Genomic DNA, 25,115 nt, shown 5'->3' with positions numbered 1-25,115 from the left:
GAGCGGACTGAATCTTGTAGCTGGATATTTACCTATTTTCACATGGTACAGTAAGTGTAATGAATAATATGAATGTTTTCCTGTTTTTGTGTGTGTGTGCAGTTATGCTTCATGTGCATGTACCATTTGTTCTCATACGTTGTTGTGTATAAGTGTGTTACTTCTGGGCATTTGGGCTTATCAGAAAAAATGCACTTTCCAGACTGGCAATCACTTCCTGTCTCCTCTTTGATGTTTGCCATCACAATTGGGTTGACATGTACACACACAGGGGTCAGAAACCTGCCTGGTATTAAAGGCCTGTGTACACTGTACATACTGTACATCTTAAACACTATCTCGATATCACACAATAGTTAAGCCTAGGCTCTGTTTACGGTTGGGATTTGCTAAATGTCCACATTGTTTAATCTTGGCCATGCTTGTTAGAATCGTGATTACTTTGTGTGCTGATTTTTTGGGTTAATTGTCTCCGCCAGGCCGAAAGGCATGGCAAGAGAGTATGTTTTGCCCCCTGTCTGTCCGTCCGTGTGTCCGTCCGTCCGTGTGTGTGTCCTTCCTTCTGTCTGCGAGCAGCTAATCTCCGCCACCGTTTGCCCGGTCCCTGTGAAACTGCGCACACACACTCCCTGGATGCCACAGCAGAACCTCTGCCCCACATTTTTCAGATCAGCCTGTCATAGCGCTACCATGAGGCCTACTTTTGCTAAACACATTTCTTGATATTACTCCTACAGATTGTCCAAAAAACACGAAAATCGGTACACAGTATCTCTATAGTCATGTGATCAACACAGATCTGTCTGATTTTCCATATGCCATCCTGATTGGCTAAGATTGGCTTCCAAAGTTTGCAGGATTGGTTCATTTCGAACAAAATGCCTCAAATCATGAACGCAGCATGCGATTTCCGATTCACGTTTTTAGCTATAACTGCACCAATCTGTGTGAAACTTTGCACGCACACTCCCTAGAGGCCAAGGAAAAACATTTGCCCTGCATTTTTCATATACTGTATGCCTTTTAGAGCGCCACCAGGAGGCTGAGTTTTGTAAAACACATTTCTTCTCTTACTCCTTCAGATTCTGTCCGAAAATCACGCAAATCGGTACACAGTATCTCTATAGTCATGTGATCAAGATGGATGTGTCCGATATTTCATATTCCATCCTACTTGGCTAACATTGGCTTCCAAAGTTTGCAGGATAGGTCCGTTTTGAACAAAATTCCTCAAATCATGAACGCAGTGTGCGATTTCCGTGACATTTTGCACACACATTCCCACTAGGCCGAGGAAGAAATGCCACCCTTTTCACATTGGCCTGTTATAGCGCCACCAGCAGGTCTAATTTAGCAAACCGCATTTTTGGAACAAAATGCCTCAAATCATGAATGCAGTGTCCGATTGCCGTGCAAGGCCTAAGAAAAAATGCCACGCTTTTCACATTGGCCTATTATAGCGCCACCAGGAGGCCACAATAACCTACCTGACCTGGCGGAGACTTGTGCTCCGAGGAGCACTTTTTCTAGTTACTATATAATATCCCACTTAAAAATAGTATTGTATGTAACTGTTTATAATATACATTAGGGAATGTTGAAATAACTAAGTAACCCTTCGTAAATAACTTATATTTCTCAGTATCTTATCTGTTGCATGTTTTTTGAACGTAAGTTAATTCTTTCAAATGTCATTGGCGTAGCATTTATCTGGCTGAATTGGGTTAGGATATTTGTGAATCCTGCTTTTCAGCTAGATGTAACTGTCTGCATTCAAAGAATAATATAAATAATTTTGACCATCCATGTCCCCTCATTTGTTCTTCTTCTTTTCTCCGGTCCTGTAGGAGACTATGGGTGCTGAAGGAAGAGTTCGCCTGGTGATGGAGAGCGCTCTGACCGCACGTGACCGGGTTGGTGTGCAGGACTTCGTGCTGTTGGAGAATTACACCAGTGAGGCAGCCTTCATAGAGAACTTGCGGCGGCGCTTCAAAGAGAACCTAATCTATGTAATATATTAACATTAATCACTGTTGTCCTCAGTGGTTCTCAAAGTGGGGTCCAGGGACTCCCAGGGGTCCTTGGGGGGGTTCCAGGGGGTCCCCAATCCCCAATGTCAATATTGCATAATCAAAATCAGATTAACCGATTCAATCCGGAAACACATCTGTGTCATTTTAGATTTCTTCAATTTTTATTATCATTCAAAAATAGCAGATATACAAGCTCAGTGTGGCACCGAGTGCCGCACTATGAGCTCGTAGATCTGCTATTTTTGAAAAATCGTGAAAATGTGTGCAAATCTTTGAATATATATATATATCATTTTTTTTCCCCTGGAACTAAATATTTTGAGATGGGGGGTCCGCAGACAAACATCATTTTGGGGGTCCTTGACATGAAAAAGGTTTGAGAAACACTGATATTATAGCAACATAAGTAAAAAAAAAAAAAAAACTGTTAGGATTTAGAAGACATTTGTAGAATCCCCAGAAGCAAAGATTTGAGTTAAAAGTGTTCGCTTTAAAACATATATATTCAAAGATTTGCACAAATTATCACGATTTCTTAAAAAAATAGCAGATCTACAAGCTCGTAGCCTGATACCGCGGCACTCTGTGCCGCGCTATCAGGTAATTTGGGGGTCCTTGACATGGAAAGGTTTGAGAACCACTGCTCTTGATTATATAGTATTTTCATATCTTCTGTTGAGGTGAATACCATATTCCTGTTTCCATATATTTTGCCTCAGACCTATATTGGCTCAGTTTTGGTGTCGGTGAATCCATACAAAGAGCTGGAGATCTACTCCAAGCAACACATGCAGCGTTACAGAGGTGTCAGCTTCTATGAGATATCGCCTCACATGTGAGTAATCTTTCAGCCCATACTGTATGTGTAAACAAATTATTATAAGATAATAGAAATCAATGCATCGTAGGCCTGCTGACAGGGATTTTCAACTACATTTTGTTATGCAATTTGTAAAGTGAGGTACATTCACTCAAAGTTCCAGCAACTTTAATGGAACACAAAGAGATGAGGTCAGCAATCATTTTCATTAAATTGATCTTTCTGGGCATCAAATACACTCTATGCATACAATTATAATGTATTTGCTGAGTCAGTATTGTGCGTGAGTCAGTATTGTGTGTGAAATTACATAGCAATGACCACATGAGTAACTTCCATTTACCTTCCATTTCCTTATAGCTCTGTCCCCTCTTGAAATCCCATGTGGTCATTGCCAACAATGTCATTTCGCCCACAAAACTGACTCATTAAACCAGAAAAGTCACAGCAGAAAATAAGGAGCTATGTGATGTGCTATAGGTGTGCAAAAAAAACTCAGTTTAACTATTACCAATCAGTTTTGTATCCAAAAGAAATTGACGGCATCATCCTAATAAGACAACATAAACTACAAGACTACATAAACATCATACTGATCTTGTAGTGAGGTATTTTATTACTCCATTGGCTACTTTATCAATCTTCTTAATCTCATGCATTGACGTATTTATTAGAAACCCTTAGCTTCTCACACCCGGTGTTTCACAAGTGCATGTAACACTTTCAATTCAAGTAATTTGTCATTGTGAAAATTGTTGCCTTTTGTGTGTGTGTGTGTGCGTGTGCTACTGTAAATTCTGTGAATAAAATAACTTAACTAAAATATGATATGATATGATGATTTACAGTAATCTGTATAATATGAAGCTGATCAGTGCTATGCTTTATCAGCTACGCTGTATCAGATAATACCTACCGCGCCATGAGGACTGAGAGGAGAGACCAGTGCATTCTGATCTCAGGGGAGAGTGGAGCGGGAAAGACAGAAGCCTCCAAGAAGATCCTACTGTACTATGCTGTCACCTGCACTGCTAATGATCACATGGCCTCTCTTGGTGACCGTCTGCTGCAGTCTACCCCTGTTCTGGAGGTACACACATATGCTTGCACGCACGCATGCCCTCATCTAATGATGTCTGTGACATTTTAAACTTTGCCAGCCAACTTGAACCTATAATCTGTCATGATGTTAAGGCAAAGGTTTTAACATTACTGTATATCATTATGTATTCATCCAAAATCACATTAATTACCGTCGGAACATTCGTTGCCAAATATTTCAAATACTTTCTTCTGATTATCTGATTTAATCTCTCTATTGTTACTCTTACATCAGCTTCCTCTCTCTAATTTCCTGTCTTTCTGTACACAGGCATTCGGCAATGCCAAAACTTTGAGGAATGACAACTCTAGCCGCTTTGGGAAATACATGGATGTCCAGTTTGACTTTAAGGTAAATCACCCTCCATAGACCCTCCTTGGCAGGGAATCTGGGATATATCATATCCTTGGACGCCTCATATAAATCACATGTGCAGTAGATGCACACTAAAACTGTCTGTGACAGCTTCCATCTGCCCCTCACCTCCCCTAGGGGGCACCAGTGGGCGGTCACATCCTGAACTATCTGCTGGAGAAGTCCCGTGTGGTGCACCAAAACCATGGAGAGAGGAACTTCCACATTTTCTACCAGCTGCTGCAGGGAGGAGACGACGAACAGCTAATACGTTTACACCTTGAAAGAAACCCTCAGAAGTACCACTACCTGGTCAAGGTGTGTGTGTGTGTGTGTGTGTGTGTGTGTGTGTGTGTGTGTGTGTGTGTGTGTGTGTGTGTGTGTGTGTGTGTGTGTGTGTGTGTGTGTGTGTGTGTGTGTGTGTGTGTGTGTGTGTGTGTGTGTGTGTGTGTGTGTGTGTGTGTTTGATTGAATACTTTATTAACAGTTTGCAAAGACAAGCACATGGAAGTACTGTTCAAAACAAGGTCTGTTAAGAGGATTTTTTAAAATGTGTGTGTGTGTGCGTGTTTGCGTGCATGTGTGTGTTTAGGTGTATTTCAAGTGTGTGTATTTTATTATTTATTTTATATTTTGTATGCATAATCATGTAGAGTAATCATTATTGTACTACATGGATAACTGTCTTTTATCAGGGCAACTGTCCAAGAGTGAGCTCCATAAATGACAAGAAGGATTGGAAAGCTGTGACAAAGGCCCTCCCTGTTATCGGCTTCACTGAGGAAGAAGTGCAGGTCAGTAGCGACGGCTGTCACGATTATGACATTTTACATGATGATTCATTGTCACACAAACAATTGCGATTAACGATTTAATTATGTTTTTGTCGTTAAACACTGGAACATATGAATTAAAATTACATTGTGACAAATAACCTAAAATGTACAAAGAAATGACTGACATATTCAAATAACTTAAAAACATTAATAGTGGAAATAGCCGATCTACAAGCTCACAACGTGACGCGTTGTGAGCTTATAGATCTGCTATTTCCACTATAATTTTTTTAATATTTGAAAATATATGATTTTTTTTCAACATGGAAACGATTATGATGATTATGCAAAATTCTTGCGATTTTCTCAAATAATTGCAATTAGGCAATCTAACTATAATTCCAGTAAGCTCTGAGACCAACCTCTGAGCCCAAACCTCTGAGCCCAAACCTCTGAGCCCTCTGAGCCCAAAATGTTTCTGCCCGGTTCTCCTCAGTGCCTGGAGCTATTGATCTCAAATTGCGCACAGCCATTGACCGTTACCATGTGCATGGAACTGTGAAGCCCGTTTTTCCATTACATCAAATCTCAGCTTATTATTACCGTTTATGTGTCAAACAACCTCTGAGCCCAAACCTCTGAGCCCAAACCTCTGAGCCCTCTGAGCCCAAAATGTTTCTGCCCGGTTCTCCTCAGTGCCTGGAGCTATTGATCTCAAATTGCGCACAGCCATTGACCATTACCATGTGCATGGAACTGTGAAGCCCGTTTTTCCATTACATCAAATCTCAGCTTATTATTACCGTTTATGTGTCAAACAATGGGAGATCACGCTGCGCAGGGTTGCCAGGTTTCGCGAGACAAACAAGCAGCAAGGTCTATGAAAACAAGGCCAAACGAAGCGAGCCCTACAAGCAACAAGGTCTATGAAAAGAAGGCCAAACGAAGCACCGTCACACATATACATTGCCTCTTGGAAAACAGCCGCTCTACAAGCTCACAACGCGTCCCCACACCCACCTGCACTTTCACAACCAACGCCAAAAACACACTTCCACCAATATTGCCCCTAAACCGCTTACAATAGGCGAACATGGCAACACCAAAGTCTGTCACACCATAGACTCCGCCCACTCTGGGCCGGGGTGGGAGCGGGAGGGGGCGGGCGACTAACATGCCTATGCCAGGGAGTCACATTTCATTCTACATCGTGGCTCCGTGGTGGTGTGTGTGAGATGATCGCACCACAACTTGGGTCCGCGCCCGTGTATGCGTGGACACGCACGTGCGCATGCACGTTGGGGAGGCACGTGTGACATGTCACAATGTACATTATTTGTGTTTGCGCGACGCCCGTGTGTGTGTTCGCGACGGGCCACGGGCCGCAGTACCGTGTGTGTGTGTGTGTGTGTGTGAGCGCTCGCAACGGGTCGCGCGCGTGTGTGTGTGTGTTGAACGTGCTTCGCCCAATTTACAATCTCAGCTGTTTATTCGCATTTTTATGTCAAACACAGTCTCAATCAGACAATCTCGCCATGCTTATGATGGCTGGAGAGAGAGAGAGGGGGGAGAGAGAGAAAGAGAGGGGGAGAGAGAGAGCTGTGTGTGAGAGTGAGTGAGAGAGTGAGAGAGAGAGTGTGTGCATGAAATGCAATGCAATGCAATCTTTTCGTGCAAAGGTGGTAGCACGTCGCGTTTACGTAAATCTCTCCACCAGAGACACAAAAGTTAATCTCATCTAGCCATTACACCATGTCGACTCTCCGAAAATCTGTACAAGCTAACGATACGACCGTTCCACAATCTCGCCCCTAAACACGGTCGCCCAGGCTTGCACCGAACGGTCTGGGGTGAGCAATCTGCGCCTAATTGTCTCGCCCCTAAACACGGTCGCCCCGTATCGCAACGAATGGTGGAGAGCGTTTCTTTGTTAAAGGGCAAGACCACTTTGGTAGAGGTTTGGGTTGTGTAGTTACCTTGCCATGATGTAACTCCAAAGGTGGGCAAGAAATCAAAAATAATTGCTCCATTGATTAGAAATTGATAATTCAAAATATGCTCCTCATTGACTTACATTGTACGGTAAAACAGCTCTCAAAGTCACTCTTTTAGTACGTAAACGAACGCAAACTAAGTTGATTCAGACAATATAGAACATCACCAAACCCAGTACTGTTTTTTTTTTTAATAAAAATGTCAACTTCCTGTTGATTTTGCCATTTTTAATAAGTAGAAAACCTGGACTGGATCCGCGGATCCGGATCCAGATCTTCAAATAGTAAAATCAACAGGAAGTTGACATTTTTATTCAAAAAACAAACAGTACTGGGTTTGGTGATGCTCTATATTGTCTGAATCAGCTATGTTTGGGTTCATTTATGTGCTAAAAGAGTGACTTTGAGAGCTGTTTAACCATACAATGTAAGTCAATGAGGAGCATATTTTGAATTATCAATTTCTAATCAATGGAGCAATTATTTTTGATTTCTTGCCCACCTTTGGAGTTACATCATGGCAAGGTAACTACACAACCCAAACCTCTACCAAAGTGGTCTTACCCTTTAAGGACGCCCATACATTCTCCACTGTTGAATGTGCACCCTTTACGTGCATATCTGCATGCACATAATTATATTGTTGTTAAGTTGAAATAATAGTTGTACAAGTTGTAATAACAGTGTTGTATAATTATTTTTGCTGTAGTAATCAATTCATTCTAATATAAGTACAATGCATGACAGAATATATATGTGTGTGTGTGTGTGTGTGTGTGTGTGTGTGTGTGTGTGTGTATATGCATATATGTATATATGTATGTATGCACAGTAGGACGTGCAATAACCCCACGTTTGCAACTACTTTTGCCTGCGCACTTCACCGGGTATGGTCTAGTTATGTAGTAATTGTGACAGGCCTATGCTATCAGTAGCTCTCCAATAGCCATTTGTGAAGGATGTCTGGATGCAGGGTTTGTTTCGGGGTTCAACAACGTGTTTATTGTCACGTAGACATACGATAAACAGGTGAACGAAATACAAATAAAAACTAATAAAACTGCAAAACTATAGTAACCTGGGAATGAACAGACTAGGGGACAGTTTCCACAACCAGGCAGGCTGCCAGGCTGCTGAGCCATGTCTTATCTGACTGCTACCATTACATCGGTACTATCACTTTATGTATGAGTGTAGATGCAATCCCATTCCCATACACATTTTATGAATATTTGATATCTGCAGCTATTTTATATGTATTTTATTTGCACAAGAGACTGAGGAACTCTTTATTAAACACTCAATCTACATTTAATGATAGTTGTGATATTTTATATTTTTCTTTAACCCTATGCTTATTCTTATTTCAAATGTAAATGCATTCGTGGGTAGCTTGCACTAAAAAATATTTCATACTGAAAAATCAAAATAACATTCTAGTCTTGCATGTCTGTGACTTCAGGAGCTGCTGAATGTCATCGGCAGTGTTCTGCATCTGGGAAACATTCAGTTTGGTGAAGGACAGGACGGAGAAACTGACATTACAACTGAGACACAGATGGACTATCTCTCGAAGGTGGGAACAGTCCCATTGGTATTTATGTACTCTCATGCACATATGCTCACCAAAATGCAATGCTGACGGCAGATGTGTTGATGTTGTTGTATTCCAGCTGCTGGGTGTTGATGGCTCAGCCCTCAGGGAGGCACTAACTCACAAGAAACTCATCGCCAAAGGAGAGGAAGTGAGGATTTCTGTGGAGTTACTGGGATTTGGCCACTGACTCCTGTGTTATATGTGGCTTCATATACAGTACATTATGTGATGTTCTGTCTAAACTGCATTTGGTATTCCTTTGTTTTTGTGTGATACAGATGATCAGCCCACTAAACTTTGACCAGGCAGGGTCAGCTCGCGATGCCTTAGCCAAGGCTGTGTACGGACGAACTTTCACCTGGCTGGTGGAGAAGATCAACAAGTCACTCGCTCTTCAGGTACACTTGCGGATCCAAAAATGGCACAGAAACAACAGTAGAGATTCCATGTTTGTGTGTGTGATCATATGATATATTTACATTAAGCAGGATGAAGTCTGCCACAGCAGTAAAGGCTCATCAGTCATAGGTCTCCTTGATATCTACGGCTTTGAGGTCCTCCAGCATAACAGGTGTGTTGTCCTTTTGCTTTCTTCTCTCCCCTCTTCATTCATTTGTCAACCTAGTTTTTAAAGGACCACGCCGGTGATTTTGCATGTTTAGCGCAGTGACTACAAACCACATACGGTTACTGTATGTACTGTAACAAAGTTCATTGGGTTGAATAGTGTTGAATACTGAATACTTTCTGCAAGTTGATTTTCATCACATCCTGAAATTTATAGAAACCTATGGCATCCTAGAAGGGAGGAAAAACATTCCAAAATGAAGTATACAAGATTTGTAGTCGATAGATTACACAACCCAAAACACCGGTCCTTTACGCTTTGCCCTCTTGGTTTTATTGTGATCATGGTTCCATGCTTTCCCCCTTCTCTTTCTCTGTACAGTTTTGAGCAGTTCTGCATCAATTACTGCAACGAGAAGCTGCAGCAGCTCTTCATTGAGCTCACCCTCAAGTCTGAGCAGGAGGAGTACGAGACGGAGGGCATAGCAGTGAGTTGGGTGGCTGTTGGTCAAACCTCATGTGTTTCATGAGGAGTGAGTGCGAGGTATTTCCCATACTAACGCAGGACTACTCTTTCCTATTCATCTCTGTCTTAATTCCAGTGGGAGACGGTGCAGTACTTCGACAACAAGATAATTTGCGACCTGATAGAAGAGAAGCACAAGGGAATTATCTCCATTCTGGTACGAATGACAGCTCCTTGTGTGTTTACTTGTGCGTGCATTCCTACATCATCTCCTCTGTCAGTGTGCAGGGAAAGATAAATACTGCGGTTGTGGCTTTCAGGATGACGAGTGTCTTAGACCTGGGGAGGCCTGTGACATCTCCTTCTTAGAGAAGTTGGAGGACACTTTGGGGGGTCATGCCCATTTCGTCACGTGAGTGCCACCTCTCCATTGTTACACACAGTGAACACAAAACACACTGCTTTTAAAGGCCTCTATGCTGTCATAGTGTGCCGAGAAGAAGTTCTCTGACTACGCTGTAGCCGCTAAAGCTTCTGATATCGCAATAATGTATGAATATGCATTTGTGTGTGCATGTGTGTGTTTCAGTCACAAGTTGGCGAATGGAAAGACACGTCGGGTGATGAGCAGAGAGGAGTTTAGGCTACTGCACTATGCTGGAGAGGTCAACTACAATGTCAGCGGTGAGCTGCACGTCACTATCCACCTCACTATCCTAACCTCACACATATTTCCGGATGAAAGGCTGCTGACACTCAAAGCATACTGCAAACCATTACATGCAGTGATCACTCACTGATTCCTCAGTGTCAAGCTAGTGTTTTATTCCTCTCTTGGTAGGATTTCTGGACAAGAACAACGATATGCTCAACAGGAACCTGAAAGAGGTGAGGGTAGTAAAAGAGAAGGTCCAGAACACAAGCAGTAAACGTTTACACTCACCAGGACATTGGAACGTTCAATGTCCTTTTCTTTTCTTATCTATTGATGGATTGGCATCGTTATTGACTAAAACAATATATGTATACATATATCTGTGCGTTACTGTCAAAAGGATAAAACACAATAAAGCTTGAGAATGTATTTCCATTGTAGGCGCCCGGCCCGCTAACCGCTTATTTTGGGGTACCAAAATCGTGGGATAAAAATTTCCCCCAAAAAAGTTTTTAAAAAAAAAATATTAAAAAAGAAAATACATGGGGGACCCCCTGGGAGTCTTTCTTGGGACCCCCGCAAAACATTGCGGAACCCTTCGGCTGTTTTTTTTTTTTCATGAAGGTGGTTGCTTGTTTCTGGCGCACATCTGGCAACACTGACCTGTCTGCTTTTCTGCCCCCAACGTGGCAACCCAGACTGCCGAGCGGCTGCGTTGAGACACTGGCGTGTTTTAATGTTTTTTGTGGGATGTGCATGACATATTAGCGTGATTGTGGTGTGATAGAGAGACATGAGCAAAGTGAAAGCAACGGCGGGGGTTGAAGCGAAGTGGTCGCGTCGCGTGTGTTGTTGTTGTGGGGAGATTTCAATAGCGACTGCGTGGTGTTGCTTTCGGTTTCGCTCGCCGGTGGTCGGTGGCGGTGCTCAAGCTAAAGGGAACAAAATGGTGTACCCGTAATGTTGTCCGGCTCGCGGTGTTTGGGTTGCACTCGGCGGTGGTCGGTGCTGACGCTAAGGAACAACATGGTCGACCCGTAATGTTGTGAGTTTGTGCTGGCCACAATTAATTATGCTCCGAGGAGGCAAATGTGTGGTGAGCAATGAAAAGTAGCCTACGCCACCCGTAAATTAATTGCGCGCGTTGTGGCTTGTGTTGTTAGTGACACGTGATATGTTGTTGTTGTGTTTACTGCGAAACAATGACATGGGAAAATTATGGCTTTTCATCTCTCCAATGTAATATAGGATTGTGTCTGTTTGCTACTACTGTAGCATTGTGTCTTTTGTGAGGGAAGGAAGAGAGCCATTTGCTCTGTTAACATGTGTTTGTGTGGTTTGTGGTTTCCTATCCAGGTCATGTGCCAGTCAAACAACCAGATCCTTAGTCAGTGCTTCCGCAGAGAGGAAGTGACAGACCAGAAACGTCCTGAAATGGTGACTCTCTCTCTTTCTCGCACACACACATGCACTCTGTCCATCTATCCTTCCTCTTTACACCCACACTCAAGCCCACACATACTGTACCTACATACTGTACTCACAAGTGATCTTAATGTCATGTGCGTCCTTTCCTGTCCATTACAGGCCGCCACTCAATTTAAGAACAGTCTGAACAAACTGATGGAGATACTCATGTCCAAAGAGCCATCCTACGTGCGCTGCATCAAACCAAATGATGCCAAGCAGTCAGGTATATAGACTGACATTATTTTGACCCTGCCCACTGCGATGCGTGACACAGTACTGTAATCACCCCTGTCTATCTGTCAATCTGTCTGTGAGCAAAATAACTTGAGATAACTTGAAACAACTTTGATTCATTGGACCACTAATCCTTCTTTGTTTGATTTGATTCTTGTTCCTTTTTCCCTTATGGGTCTTTTGTGGCTTCATGGCCTTGTGGGTGTCGATATACATTGTCATATATCGTAGTTCTGTCTAAGTATGGGTCATGTTCGCTTTTAATGTATCTGAGCCATTTTTGTGTTGTTTTTGTCATAAAGGAAAGTTTCCTATTGAAAAGAAATGAACACTGAGAATTTGTAATGTAAGGTATGGATTTGGGGGTTTAAATGTTGTATAATGTCTGTCCCTGCAGGGCGGTTTGACGAGGTTCTGGTCAGACACCAAGTAAAGTACCTGGGCTTGATGGAAAATCTCAGGGTCAGACGAGCTGGCTTTGCCTACAGACGCCGTTTTGAAGCCTTCCTAGAGAGGTAACTCATTTATCACGTGGCTGAATGACCGACCGACTGACTGTCTGCCTAACAGTAAAATACCTAATGTATGGGTTCATTTGGTCCCATTTCTACACTAATAGGAGTTAAATTAACACCAAGGATTTTGCTGACTGAATGAACACTGCTTTGAATTTAATCTTTTGTTCATTTTTTGATTGATTTGCTCATTTAAAATACACATTAACATTTAGAAAAATAAATCACCTTTGCAACCCTAAGGTTCTACAATAACACTCCCTCTACTCTTTCTCCTTCATGAGCCAACTCTTCACCTTCCTCATAAAATAATTTCTACTCTTGATATTAAGTCGAGTGGTAGATTGTTCTTCTCAACAGCACCTGTGTACTCGCAATGTATGTCTGAATTAAGAGACCGGATGGATTGCGCTGAACATCCATATCAAGCCTAAAGTAATTGCTTAACTACCTGAACCCTAGTGTCCCTATTCTGGGGCGAACATTTGGCAAAATGAGCAGATCTGCATGCTCAAAATGTGTTGCGTAGTGAGCTTGTAGATCTGCTATTTTCAGCGAAAAGATATGGTGTAGAGTGAAAAAGGATCGGACAAAGTACAGAGTACAGACCACGGTCAAATAAGAATATAGGGTTTTAGAGGTCAAGTACCTCCTGGGGGCAGTGTTGTTTATAATTCTGTGTACAAAACAAACCCTTATTTGGTCATCATCAACCGGATGCCACCCTACCTGATTGAAATGATCAGGGTACAGAGGAGTATGTGGAGAACGCTTTCGTAATGAGTTAATGTTGAGAGCTTTGTTGTAAATCTATCCATCTGTTTAGGTACAAACCGCTCTGTCCTGAGACGTGGCCCAACTGGACTGGCGTTCTGGCAGATGGTGTTTCTACACTGGTCAAACACCTAGGCTACAAACCAGAAGAGTACAAACTGGGCAGGTAAGATAAGATGAGGTCGCCAGAGACAGCACAGCAGTTAAGATACAGTTACATAAATAGTACTGTAGATACAGCAGGGTAGAAACATTACACACAAAATATATCAACTATCAATAATGAACAATAGTATACAACAGTATACACCCTCAACAAAGCTTGCACTATGCAGGACAAAATAAATCATAAGAATACACACAGTAACCATGTCAGATAGTGTCCTAACAGTAATGAACTGTTATTAGAGCTAACTGGAAAAAGTGCTCCTTGGAGCACAGGTCTCCACCAGGTCAGGTAGGTTATTGTGGGTCAGCAATGTTCGGAATTCGCCAATCAGGATGGAATATGAAAAATCGGACGGATCCGTCTTGATCACTTGAATATAGAGATAATGTGTACCGATTTGCGTGATATATATATATTGCGCTATAATAGGGCAATGTTAAAAAAGTGGCATTTGTTCCTCAACGTACTGCGAATGTGCGTGCATGCTAACTTTAGAATCTTAACCAATCAGGATGGAATATGAAAAATCAAACAGATCCGTCTTGATCACATGACTATGGAGATCATGTGTACCGATTTGTGTGATATTTGGATAAAATCTGAAGTATTATTAAAAAAAAAAATTATTACATAAGTCGGCCTCCTGGTAACGCTATAAAAGGCAGATGTGAAAAATGCAGGGCAAAGGTTTTTTCTTGGCCTCTAGAGAGTGCACATAGAAAGTTTTACACAGATCAGTGCAGTTATAGGTAAAAACACAAATTATTATTAGTCATAGCGCCCCCATGAGGCTAATTTGAAAAGTTTCTCTGCAAAATTTTACGGAAATCGCATGCTGTGTTCATGATTTGAGGCATTTTGTTTAAAACAGAGCACTACTGCAAACTTTGGAAGCCAATCTTAGCCAATCAGGATGGAATATGAAAAATCTAAAAGACCTGCAAGTACTGTCAAAAGATTTGTTTTACAAAAATTGGACGGACGAACAGGGTGTAAAACATTGTATCGACCATGCCTTTGGCCTGGCGGAGACAATTAGTCTATTGGCCGAGTAGAGCGGCTTTATTGAGCATCGTCGCTCAATAAAGGTACCGTGATGGCCGAGAAAGAAAGAAGTGGTCGTGTTGTATTGCCAAAACTGCCACAGTTAGCTGATAGATTATTGGGTCTCTCACATTCATGATTAGTTTTGTTTAAATAATAATAATAATAATAATAATAATAGTAATAATAATTGTATTTATAGAGGACATGTCAAAATCATATCAAGATCAAAATTATGGAAAGGCCCTTCGACCAAAGAATCAGTATCATAAAAATAACCTCTCGTGTCTTCTGCAGGTCCAAAATCTTCATCCGTTTCCCCAAAACTTTGTTCGCCACTGAAGATGCGCTAGAAGCCAAAAAGCCAACTGTTGGTGAGTAATTGTGAAAGGGATTATTAAACTCTACCGAGTTGGGGATTTCATAATCTGGATAAATGAAGTAATGGTGTATTCTGGATATGTGAAGAAATGGAAGTTACTATTCATAATGGCAGTAACTTCCAGTAACCACCCAACCCCCCACCACCCTCTCTTTCCCTCTCTGTATGTCCAGCTTTAACTCTACAGACGTCTTGGAGAGGCTACAGAGAGAGAACCAAGTACAAACGCATCAGAAATGCAGGTCTGGGCAACTCACATGGTTGACTTGATTTAGTTTTTGTTTCGTCTAATAGCTGTCATGCTTCTACGGGGATGTTCCCTGTGCCTGCTCAAGGCCAAATATAAAGTTTTGGGTTTATCAAAATAACAAAATTAAAATAATAACATGGCAATTTGGCCATTAACAAATTCCATGTTTCACCGTTATTTATCCAAAATGTTCCCATAGAGCAGAGGTCTTCAACAGGGGGTCCGCGACCCCTAGGGGGTCCGCGGAGGTACTGCAGGGGGTCCGCGAAATTATTGTTTGTTTAAACAAAACAAAATGTATTTATTTTTCAAAAATGTTAATTTGTCTTTAAACATAACATGACATATATTTTATAGCTTAGTATTGAATGCACAACATTGTATGTTTATACATATTTTGTAGAGAAAGGTCCTTTTGCACACCTACTGGGATAGCCCTGAAACACCACTGTCATACCATGACAGTCATGGCACTACTTGTTTTCTGAAATTTTTACATTTACAACCAGCACATCTACATAAACGTTCAGATTTCAAAAATAAAGTGCTGCCCCCCCGGCCACGGATGTTACAAGTTAAAGCGCATGATTCTAAGTACCCGTATCCTCCGTATTGTTCAATAAAAAGCTTTTGAATCCGATCGCCGGCCATTTTCGCCGAATTTTCTGCTTTCAAATACACGCCCCTATTGTTTGGGAGGTGTATTGCACCCTGATACATTATTAAAAAAAGGGGAAAAAATTGAAAATGGGCGGTGATTGGATTACAAAGCTTTTTATTGAACAATACGGAAGATACGGGTACTTAGACCCGTGCGCTTTAACTTGTAACATCCGTGGCCGGGGGGTCAGCACTTTATATTTGAACGTTTATGTAGATCTACGGGTTGTAAATGTCAAATTTTGTCAAAAAAACAGGAACAAGTAGCGCCATGACGCTTGTGGCAGACGAGCGTCATGTGAACCATGGCTACTACTGGGACAACCTGTGCGACTAGGAGCAGGCAACCATTTTTTCATGTTTATACATATAAAACACCATTTTATACATAAATATACGATATATGTGGTAGCCCCCTGTACCCTACGAGGTAGGGGGTCCCTGCTCCATCACCCCATCAGTTTGGGGGTCCCTGGCCTGAAAAGGTTGAAGACCCCTGCCATAGAGGAACAAAAGTTCACCACGTGGAACTGAACATCATTAATTGTCTTTCCATGTCATTGATTTGGCGTCATGTGAATCACAAGGAAATTCACAAATGAACAAGAGAGAATTTAGTTGAGGTCAGTGTCCCGTACATAAGTAGTTGTCTATACATCCTTATGTCTGTCAAACTTTTGAAATTCTAGTGCGATGATGGTAAATGTTTACTGGTGTGTTCTTGTGCATATGGTAGTGATAGTGATCCAATCTGCGTGGCGAGGGACCACAGCACGTAGAAGAGCCAAGAGACGCAGAGAGGCGGCAGACTTAATACGCAGGTGCTGGGCTATTACTTTGTTTGTGTGTGTGTGTGTGTGTGTGTGTGTGTGATGTCTTTTTTTATATATATAATTTACATTTCTTTCCCATTCTCCGTTATATGATCTTTCTCAGGTTCATAAAAGGCTTCATCTATCGTCACCAGGAGTACTGTTCAGAAAATGATTACTTCCTGGACCATGTACGTTTCTCCTTCCTCAAGAACTTGCGTAAAACACTGCCCAAGAGTGTGCTGGACAAAAGCTGGCCCACGCCCCCTCCTTCTGTCACTGAGGTACTGACAGTCTACTGAATACATACACAGTAATATCGTCAATGTATACTGTACACTGTATACTGTATTTTTGACAATATATTTTATATTTAGTTATATTTATTTATTTCCAATATTTGCTCTAAAATAAAAAAATAATTAATATGAAACAAATGACATCAACTTTGCTGGTGTTTGGTTGTGTCTGGTTGTGTTATCATCGCTCCTTCAGTCATAACTCATTTCACAAAAAATAAAATAAAATAACCCTGTGTGAATGCATGTACTTGAACAGGCATCTGAGCACCTGTGGAGGTTGAACATGAAGAACATGGTGTTGAAGTACTGCAAGAGGATCCAGCCGGAGTGGAGAAAGCAGGTTGGACCACCGATGCTCTGATCTCACTTATGGCTAACAAACTTAAAGGACCACTTCACCCATTTTCAACCTTCATATAACCTTCATCTTCATATATTTGGTCCTCACTAATACTCATTATAAAATGGCACCATTTCTGTCAACTCACTCTGTTTCTCAGAAGAGGGCAGTTCAGAAACCTGCCTTCCAGTGACATCTTCGGTAGGCAATACCATAAAAATGGCTTCTATTTGAGCATACTAACCTTTGAGGAAGAGAAGGGCTATAGTGTCTATATCGATGTCATTAGTAGGCATGTTTCTGAACTGTTCATAGCCCACCAATGAGAGGCAGAGTGAGTAGACCTACATTGTGCCATCCTAGAATGAGCAGTAAGGGCCAAATATATGAAGATAAGGTTGAAAATGTCTCCTTTAAATGTGTTCCCATGTTTTGTTCTTGTTTAATACAGCTGTGAACTCCTTTTGTTTAACCTTGGATTCAATGTCTCTTCCTTCCAGTTAGAGCAGAAGGTTGTAGCGAGTGAGATATTCCAGGAGCAGAAAGAAAGTTACCCTCAGAGTGTTGCCAAGCTGTTTTTGGGCTCCCGGCTCGGTAGGCATTCACACATGCTCATATACACACACACACACACACACGTGCACGCACGCACGCACGCACGCACGCACGCACGCACGCACGCACGCACGCACGCACGCACGCACGCACGCACGCACGCACGCACGCACGAACCAAAGAGGTTTAAACTCACAGCAGGGGTCTTTTCACAGCTCCTGTGGCTATCATTAAGCAACAACTGTTCCACTGTCTATTTACACACTATTCTCTTTCTAGTTGGTTCAGCAATACCATTGATTTTGTCTATAAGTGTAACATTTCTGTACATAGAATATGACCATTCAAGGACAGCATCCCTGGTAGAGTGGGCACTATAAGAACGATCTGAGACGGGTGCTCAGGAGGCTTGTGCCCTGAGGGGCTGCAGGAGCAGGCCATGGAGGCCTAGCCTGGTAAACCCTCCCTCCGGAAATCTCATTTCTATTTGATTCCTGGAGTGAGTCTGGCATGAACCGCCTCTCTGCAATATTGGCTGTGTATGCCAAACGGCCGCGCCTATCAGCGTCGTCGCTCATTGTTCTGTGATTGACAACTTACGTTGGCCAATCAGGTGGCGAGTTCGAGTGAGCCCAAAACACGAACGGTAGCCATCTTTTTCTTGTGCGGCCAATTCTCCGCTATTTTTTTACTTCAAAAAGCTCTCTAACTTCTATTTTGAGGCACGGAATTTACTTATAAGATATCGTTTGGATAGAATTTAGTTGTTTAACTTCATATATGTGGTCAATTAATCATGACAAAGCCTATTTAAAAATAAAAATTTAGAGAACCGGTAGGGGCGGGCAGTGACACCATTCTATCCGAATAAGGCAACCCATTTTGGGTATGGCTGTCTCAAAAGTCCCGTCGCGTCACATTAAGACTGGTGAACTGCTGATTGGCTGAAGGGGAAAAATTATCATTGGCTGAAGGGGTTGTCAGTCAACGGTATTACTCCCGCCCAACTCCAGCACAGCCAATATTACAGAAAGGCGGATCAGGCCAGACTCACTCCTGAAATCAAATGGAAATGAGATTTCCGGAGGGAGGGTTTACCAGGCTAATGGAGGCCTGCTTCTCATGATCTGTATGCTGTTGCTCTGCTGAAATCTTCCTAATAAATGGTCTTCACTTCACCCGACTGGAAATTAATATTTCCATAATATTATTCACTTGGCGTACGGGTCCATTTGGTTATGTGTCTCTGACAGCGATCTCCACTGGGCTGGTGGGCCCAGTCTTCAGTGGAGCATGTTTATGATGATGAAATATTGATCCTGCCGACAACAGCAAATATTATGGAAATATTATATTCCAGTCAGGGTGAAGTGTAGACCATTTATTAGGAAGATTTCAGCAGAGCAACAGCATACAGATCATGAGAAGCAGACCTCCATGGCCTGCTCCTGCAGCCCCTCGGAGCACAAGCCTCCCCAACACTAATCTAAGACAGTTCTTATAGTCCACACTGTACCAGAGATGCTATTCTAGATGGTCATATAAGGGATGGACTAAATATAAGGGCGACACACACATAGGTATACAAATACAGATTTGCTGACAGAGTGAGAGTAGCATGGGAGAGTCAGCTCAGCTGTTAGATTGACAACTGTAGCTGAGTTGGAATTAGAACATTTATGTCAAACCTTGCTTCAATGAGATAACCAACAAATACACAATACATATTCTTGGCCATCTATAAATTCCTGCCACCATAGCGCGCGCACACACACACACACACACACACACACACACACACACACACACACACACACACACACACACACGTGTCACATCATTTGACATACACTCTGCTCTATACTGTAGATGTATCAAGAAGCAATTTGTGCACATAACGTAACCGATGGTTTCTCTTCTGTGTCTAGAAAGTGAACAGATCAACCTCAAAGCCGTTCAGACTCTTGGCAAAGAAAAGATCCAGGTGGGGTTCAAATGTATTTTAGCCTGATTGTCATAAACACACTACCCTGCATGAAAAAACAAGAAAACAGACAGACAGCAAATCCTTGTTGCATCTCATCATTGTCTCCGCCAGGCCGAAAGGCATGGCGAGAGAGTATGTTTTACCCTCCGTCCGTGTGTCCGTGTGTCCGTCCGTCCGTCTGTCACCAGCTAATCTCCGCCACCGTTGGCTTGATCGCAGCGAAACTGTGCACACACACTCCTTGGATGCCAATTCCGAACTTCTGCCCCAGATTTTTCACATGGGCCTTTTATAGCGCCACCAGGAGGCCGATTTGTGCAAAACATATTTTTTGACAGTACTCCTACAGATTTTGTCCAAAAATCTCGCAAATCGGCACACAGTATCTCTATAGTCATTAAACAAATCTGGTCTTTCAGATTTTTCATATTCCATTCTGATTGGCTAAAAATGGCTTCCAAAGTTTGCAGGAGTGCTCCATTTTCAACAAAATGCCTCAAATCAAACAATTTCGGTGAAATTTTGCACGCATATTTCCACTATGCCGAGGAATAAATGCCACTTGAAAATGTTCAAATCAGCCTCATGGTGGCGCTATAACAGGCCGATTCATGTTTTTACCTATAACTGCACCGATCTGTGTAAAACTTGTATCCGCACTCCCTAGAGGTCAAGGAAAAACCTTTGCCCTGCATTTTTCCCATTTGCCTTTTATAGCGCCACCAGGAGGCCAACTTATGTAAAACACATTTCTTTATATTACTCCTTCCGATTTTATCCAAATTTCACGCAAATCGGTACACATGATCTCCATAGTCATGTGATCAAGACGGATGTGTTTGATTTTTCAAATTCCATCCTCATTGGCTAAGATTGACATCTAAAGTTTGCAGTAGTGGCTTGTTTTGAACAAAATTCCGCAAATCATGAACGCACCGTCCGATTGCGGTCAAACTTTGCACGCACATTCACACTATGTTGAGGAACAAATGCCACCCTTTTAACATTGGCCTGTTATAGCACCACCAGCAGGTCTAATTTAGCAAAAAAAAAAGTTGCACAAAATGCCTCAAACCATGAATGCAGTGTCCGATTGCCGTGCAAGGCCTAAGAACAAATGGTACCCTTTAAACATTGGCCTATTATAGCGCCACCAGGAGGCCACAATAACCTACCTGACCTGGCGGAGACCTGTGCTCCGAGGAGCACTTTTTCTAGTTGTCTTTCCTCTCTTCAGTATGGCGTTTTGGTCACAAAGTATGACAGGAGGGGTTTCAAGCCACGCCCTCGTCAGCTCCTCCTCACGTCCTCCTTCGCTGCGTTGGTGGATAAGACCAAGATTAAGCAGCGGATTGACTACATGACGCTGAGAAGTGAGTCTGGGCCTGAGTGTATGTACCCATACAGAAACCCTATAAGCACCTACTGTACAGTATATGTATTATATGACAAGCTTGGGTTTAAATGGTAAGTTGTTGTGTGGTACAGTACAGTATGTCTTATTGCATGTGTTATAGGATAAACCAGGAGTGCATAAAATGGCTAGTTTGAGTCATATAAACCACTGGTTCTTAAACTTTCTTGTCAAGGACCCCAAAAAGTAATATTTACTGTATTTGGCAGCAGACCCCCATCTGAAAATGTTTGTGCCAGGGACCCCCATACAAGATTTGTCTTGCTAAAATGTTTCAAACATATCACAACGTGCGGCACAAGCTTGTAGATCTGCTCATTACAAATATCCTATGTATATAGAGTTAAAGTGTTTTTTAACTGATTTTGATGCTATATTAACTTAATCCCCGGACCCCACTTTGAGAACCAGTGATTTAGGGAGATCATTAGTTCCTTCTAGTGACTGACTGATGATATAGGACCCAAGCATGACATGTTGTTGAGTGCATATGGACCAAAGCAACTCTCCTGTCTTCACAGGTATCTCTGTGAGTTCTCGTAGTGATGGCCTATTTGTCCTGCACATACCCAACGAGGACAACAAACAGAAGGTAGGTCGCACCGGGTCACAAGATTACGCACTCAACTGTTGAATACTGCAAGCTGCGTCCAATCAACCCCCCCCCCCCCCATGTCTCCCACCAGGGTGACGTGGTGCTCCAGTGTGAACATGTCATCGAGGTGGTGACAAAGCTAGCCATGATGGCCGGCAAGGTCAACCATGTCAACATCAGCCCGGGCAGGTGGGTGCCTGTCCTACTGCTGTACCTCTAATGCAGATATTGTTATTAGTTGATCCACAAAGCAATGTAAAAGTGTTCTAATGACACTGTCTGTCTGTTTGTACCTGTATGTACGTATGTACTATAACTCTGAAGCCAGTTATTATACTTTAGTATTTTTTATTTATGTTTGTTTTACCTTGTGAATGCAAATCACAAGGTGAAACATCATGCACTAATGCCTTATCATGCTTGCTGACAAATTTGACAAAGTCTCAAAGTAATCTGTATTTATTTAATTTTTAATTTTTGTTAGGTTTGTTAGTACACAATATTGTTTCAGGTAGGTTTTCTAAAGTCTAGATTTTATTATTTCAACTCAAACGTTTTTAGTTTTTAGTTTAGCTTTAGTTAACGATAATAACCTTTCTCTGCACAAATATGTCCATCATAGGGAAATGAAAATGCCATCTACTCTTTTGAACCCTCAGTATTCTATTATAGGAGAGAAGTGGAACAGGTGTTAAACTTAAAGTATCTGCACCCGGAATTGAGCAGAACCAGAACAGCATTTCTTAATAGTGAAGTGTCTTTTAGTGTCATCAATGTTTTAATGTCCCTGTTATGTATTGTGATGCCTTTTTCATTGTCTCTGTAATTGACTTAAATTTGGAGCCAATTACCTTGTAGTATTTTGTATGTAATTATTTATTTTTGACCAACTCACAAGCTCCCTTTTCCTCCCTGTTTTCTTCTCTGGCTTTGGTCTACAGTATTACGTTTGCTGTGGCTCGAGGCAAGGAGGGGATCATTGATTTCATCGGGGGCTCCGAGTTGAAGGTGGCCAAAGGCAAAAAAGGACATCTGCTAGTGGTGAGTCTGGGATTGTTATGATTGTTATGATGCGACAGAAGGGAATGTACTGTAGGAGTAACAGCTAGAGGGGGGGAAGATTCAAAAGTGAAAGAAGTATGTTAACTGAACATGAGTTATGTCAGCATATTAAGCTTCTACAAGGGTTTCTGCATTCTGACAGTGTCCACTGACTTTGCAGACTGCCCCTCCGCTCTGCAACACATGATTGCTGGACCTGCAAATGGCGAAGTCTCTTTCTGGGAACCACTGAAGCTTTAACTAACCAGATGTTTGCTGCTCAGAAGTGTTTTGTTTTTGTTTTTGCATCAGATAGTATCAAACCACAAACAAACACAGTATATTGAACAGCACTGAACAACACGAAGATTCACTACTTCAACACTTATTCAAGATCTTTTTCCGCACTGCGATAATTCTTAGCCAACATAAACATTGGAAGAAATCACTACACAGAATAGCACAATTCCAAATGTCACACTTCATATTTAATGTTGTATGCAAATATATTTCCATGCGATCACATATAAAATAATTTCTGTATTATAAAATATGTCTGTAACAAAAATGAACAATGAGCACTTTGAAATAAATAGCACATACTTGTAATAAATAAATAAATAAATACATAAATAAATAGTATACACGTTTACTGTATATGTACAGTATCTTTGGAAAGTCCAGTAGTTTTAGGCCTGGGTGAAAGGGGATGTTGCAAAGTATTTTCCTGGGTCTAGCAGCATATTGCTTTGTTTCGTTAAAAGAAGAGATAGAAACTCTGGGAAATACCCAGATGGTGTGTGGCAGTTATACAGTAATATACAGTAAAAAACACAAAATCTCACTACAATGAAAACCCCATAGACCATGTAAAATGTGGACAACACTGGTAAAGACAAAGTGGCAATACTGTGTTTGGCTTAAATACAGCAACTTACTGGTTTATATCACGCTGTTGTCTTACTGTACTGTATGTACCTACTGTCGGTTACATTCTACCAGTAGTTCTTGTATAATGTAAATTAATTCATGGTTGAGTCTGCTTGTGTGCGTGCACAGTAAGATCCTAAGATTCTGTTAAATTGGGTCAACTGGGTCAAGAGTCAAATTAACAGTGAGGATTTTACTGTGCACATTGGTCCTAGTGTCCAGTGAGCTTTGAGTTGTGGGTGTTTCTGTGTTTGGAGGCCAACAGGAGGAAGTCTCTGGCCATCTTGGTGAGGTAGAGGTTTAGGTCCCTCAGAATGACATAGCCCTCCCGTCGGCTGTCCCACAGCGTCTGAGTTGGGGGCTGTCGGCCCGAGGAACGGCCACTTGAGACTGTTGGCACCGTGGGAAACATCTGGCTCATTCTAGAGCTGTTCACGTGCTTCAGCTGCAGAGTGAAATAAGATAAACATCAGCACACTGTCCTCATCTCCACTTAGACCTAATTCATACCTTATAGTAGAACAAGGTGTAAATTACACTTCACTCCGCCATGTGCTTATACTTTTCTGGAGTCAGCTAAATAAGGGCACAAAACAATGGGTGCTCTGCTGACATAAGTAAACGTGCATTGGCAACATGCACGTTTATCTGTACGGCATGTCAGTGTTCAGGTACAGCCGTAGCTTAGTGGGTAAAGAGGTTAATCTGAAGGTTACTGGTTCACCTCCCAGGCCCAGTCTATGTGTCTCTGAGCAGGACACTTAACCCCCCCACCCCATCAAATAAAATCTAAAAGGTACCTGGCTGTTGACTTGCACCATGAGGTCCATCAGGTTGAACTCAATGTCTTTTATGCTCGTTGTGATGGTGGGCTCGGACCTGTTCCTGCCGCGCAGAGATGTCCTCAGTCGTCTGTCTTCTCTTTCCAGCTCTCGTCTCTTCTGCTCCAGGACTTTCCAGTAGGCACGCAGGTCCCGTGACGCAGCATGTAACCGCTCCCAATCCTGAACAGAGCACAATAGACATTTAAAACCACGCCACCATGTGGTTAATAACACAGCACAACCCTTGCACTGACATTTAGACTCCAGATTGACTTTATTGTCCCCAAGATGAAATTTGGACGAAGTGCTTGCAGGAAAACCACAAGATGACAGTGTCAGTCTTCAAGCTGTTAAAAGTAGGGATTTCACTCATATCGACCAAACTATTACTCTAAAAACAAAAGTAGGCATGTAATAGAATCATATTTAACTTGAGTTAACAACTTGTGTAAA

General features: G+C 42.0%; 1 protein-coding gene across 2 annotated transcripts; it reads left to right on the top strand.

Annotated features, from left to right (window-relative positions):
• On the top strand, positions 1-23,842 carry LOC308089902 (unconventional myosin-Ic-like). Of its 2 annotated transcripts, XM_080434858.1 has the most exons (32): positions 1-50; positions 1,848-2,009; positions 2,753-2,868; positions 3,745-3,943; positions 4,226-4,306; positions 4,448-4,627; positions 5,005-5,103; positions 8,542-8,655; positions 8,753-8,824; positions 8,955-9,074; positions 9,165-9,247; positions 9,626-9,731; positions 9,846-9,926; positions 10,030-10,121; positions 10,299-10,393; positions 10,551-10,597; positions 11,721-11,801; positions 11,952-12,057; positions 12,466-12,583; positions 13,410-13,523; positions 14,868-14,944; positions 15,126-15,194; positions 16,599-16,683; positions 16,799-16,958; positions 17,233-17,316; positions 17,817-17,910; positions 19,800-19,855; positions 21,096-21,231; positions 21,794-21,864; positions 21,959-22,056; positions 22,809-22,908; positions 23,090-23,840. In XM_080434858.1, exons 2-32 carry the CDS (start codon positions 1,854-1,856, stop codon positions 23,114-23,116), a joined length of 3,117 nt encoding a protein of 1,038 aa, XP_080290984.1. In that variant the 5' UTR covers positions 1-50; positions 1,848-1,853; the 3' UTR covers positions 23,117-23,840. The 2 variants fall into 2 exon arrangements, with proteins under 2 accessions (XP_080290984.1, XP_080290983.1); XM_080434857.1 differs by having other exon boundaries at positions 11,721-12,057; positions 23,090-23,842.
• The last annotated feature ends 1,273 nt before the right edge of the window (positions 23,843-25,115 follow it).

Source organism: Gymnoscopelus braueri (genome assembly GCF_963280865.1).
Source record: "Gymnoscopelus braueri genome assembly, chromosome: 8".
Lineage (NCBI taxonomy): Eukaryota > Metazoa > Chordata > Actinopteri > Myctophiformes > Myctophidae > Gymnoscopelus > Gymnoscopelus braueri.
The sequence above is the reverse complement of the archived record's forward strand: the minus strand, read 5'-3'. Positions and strand labels throughout refer to the sequence as shown.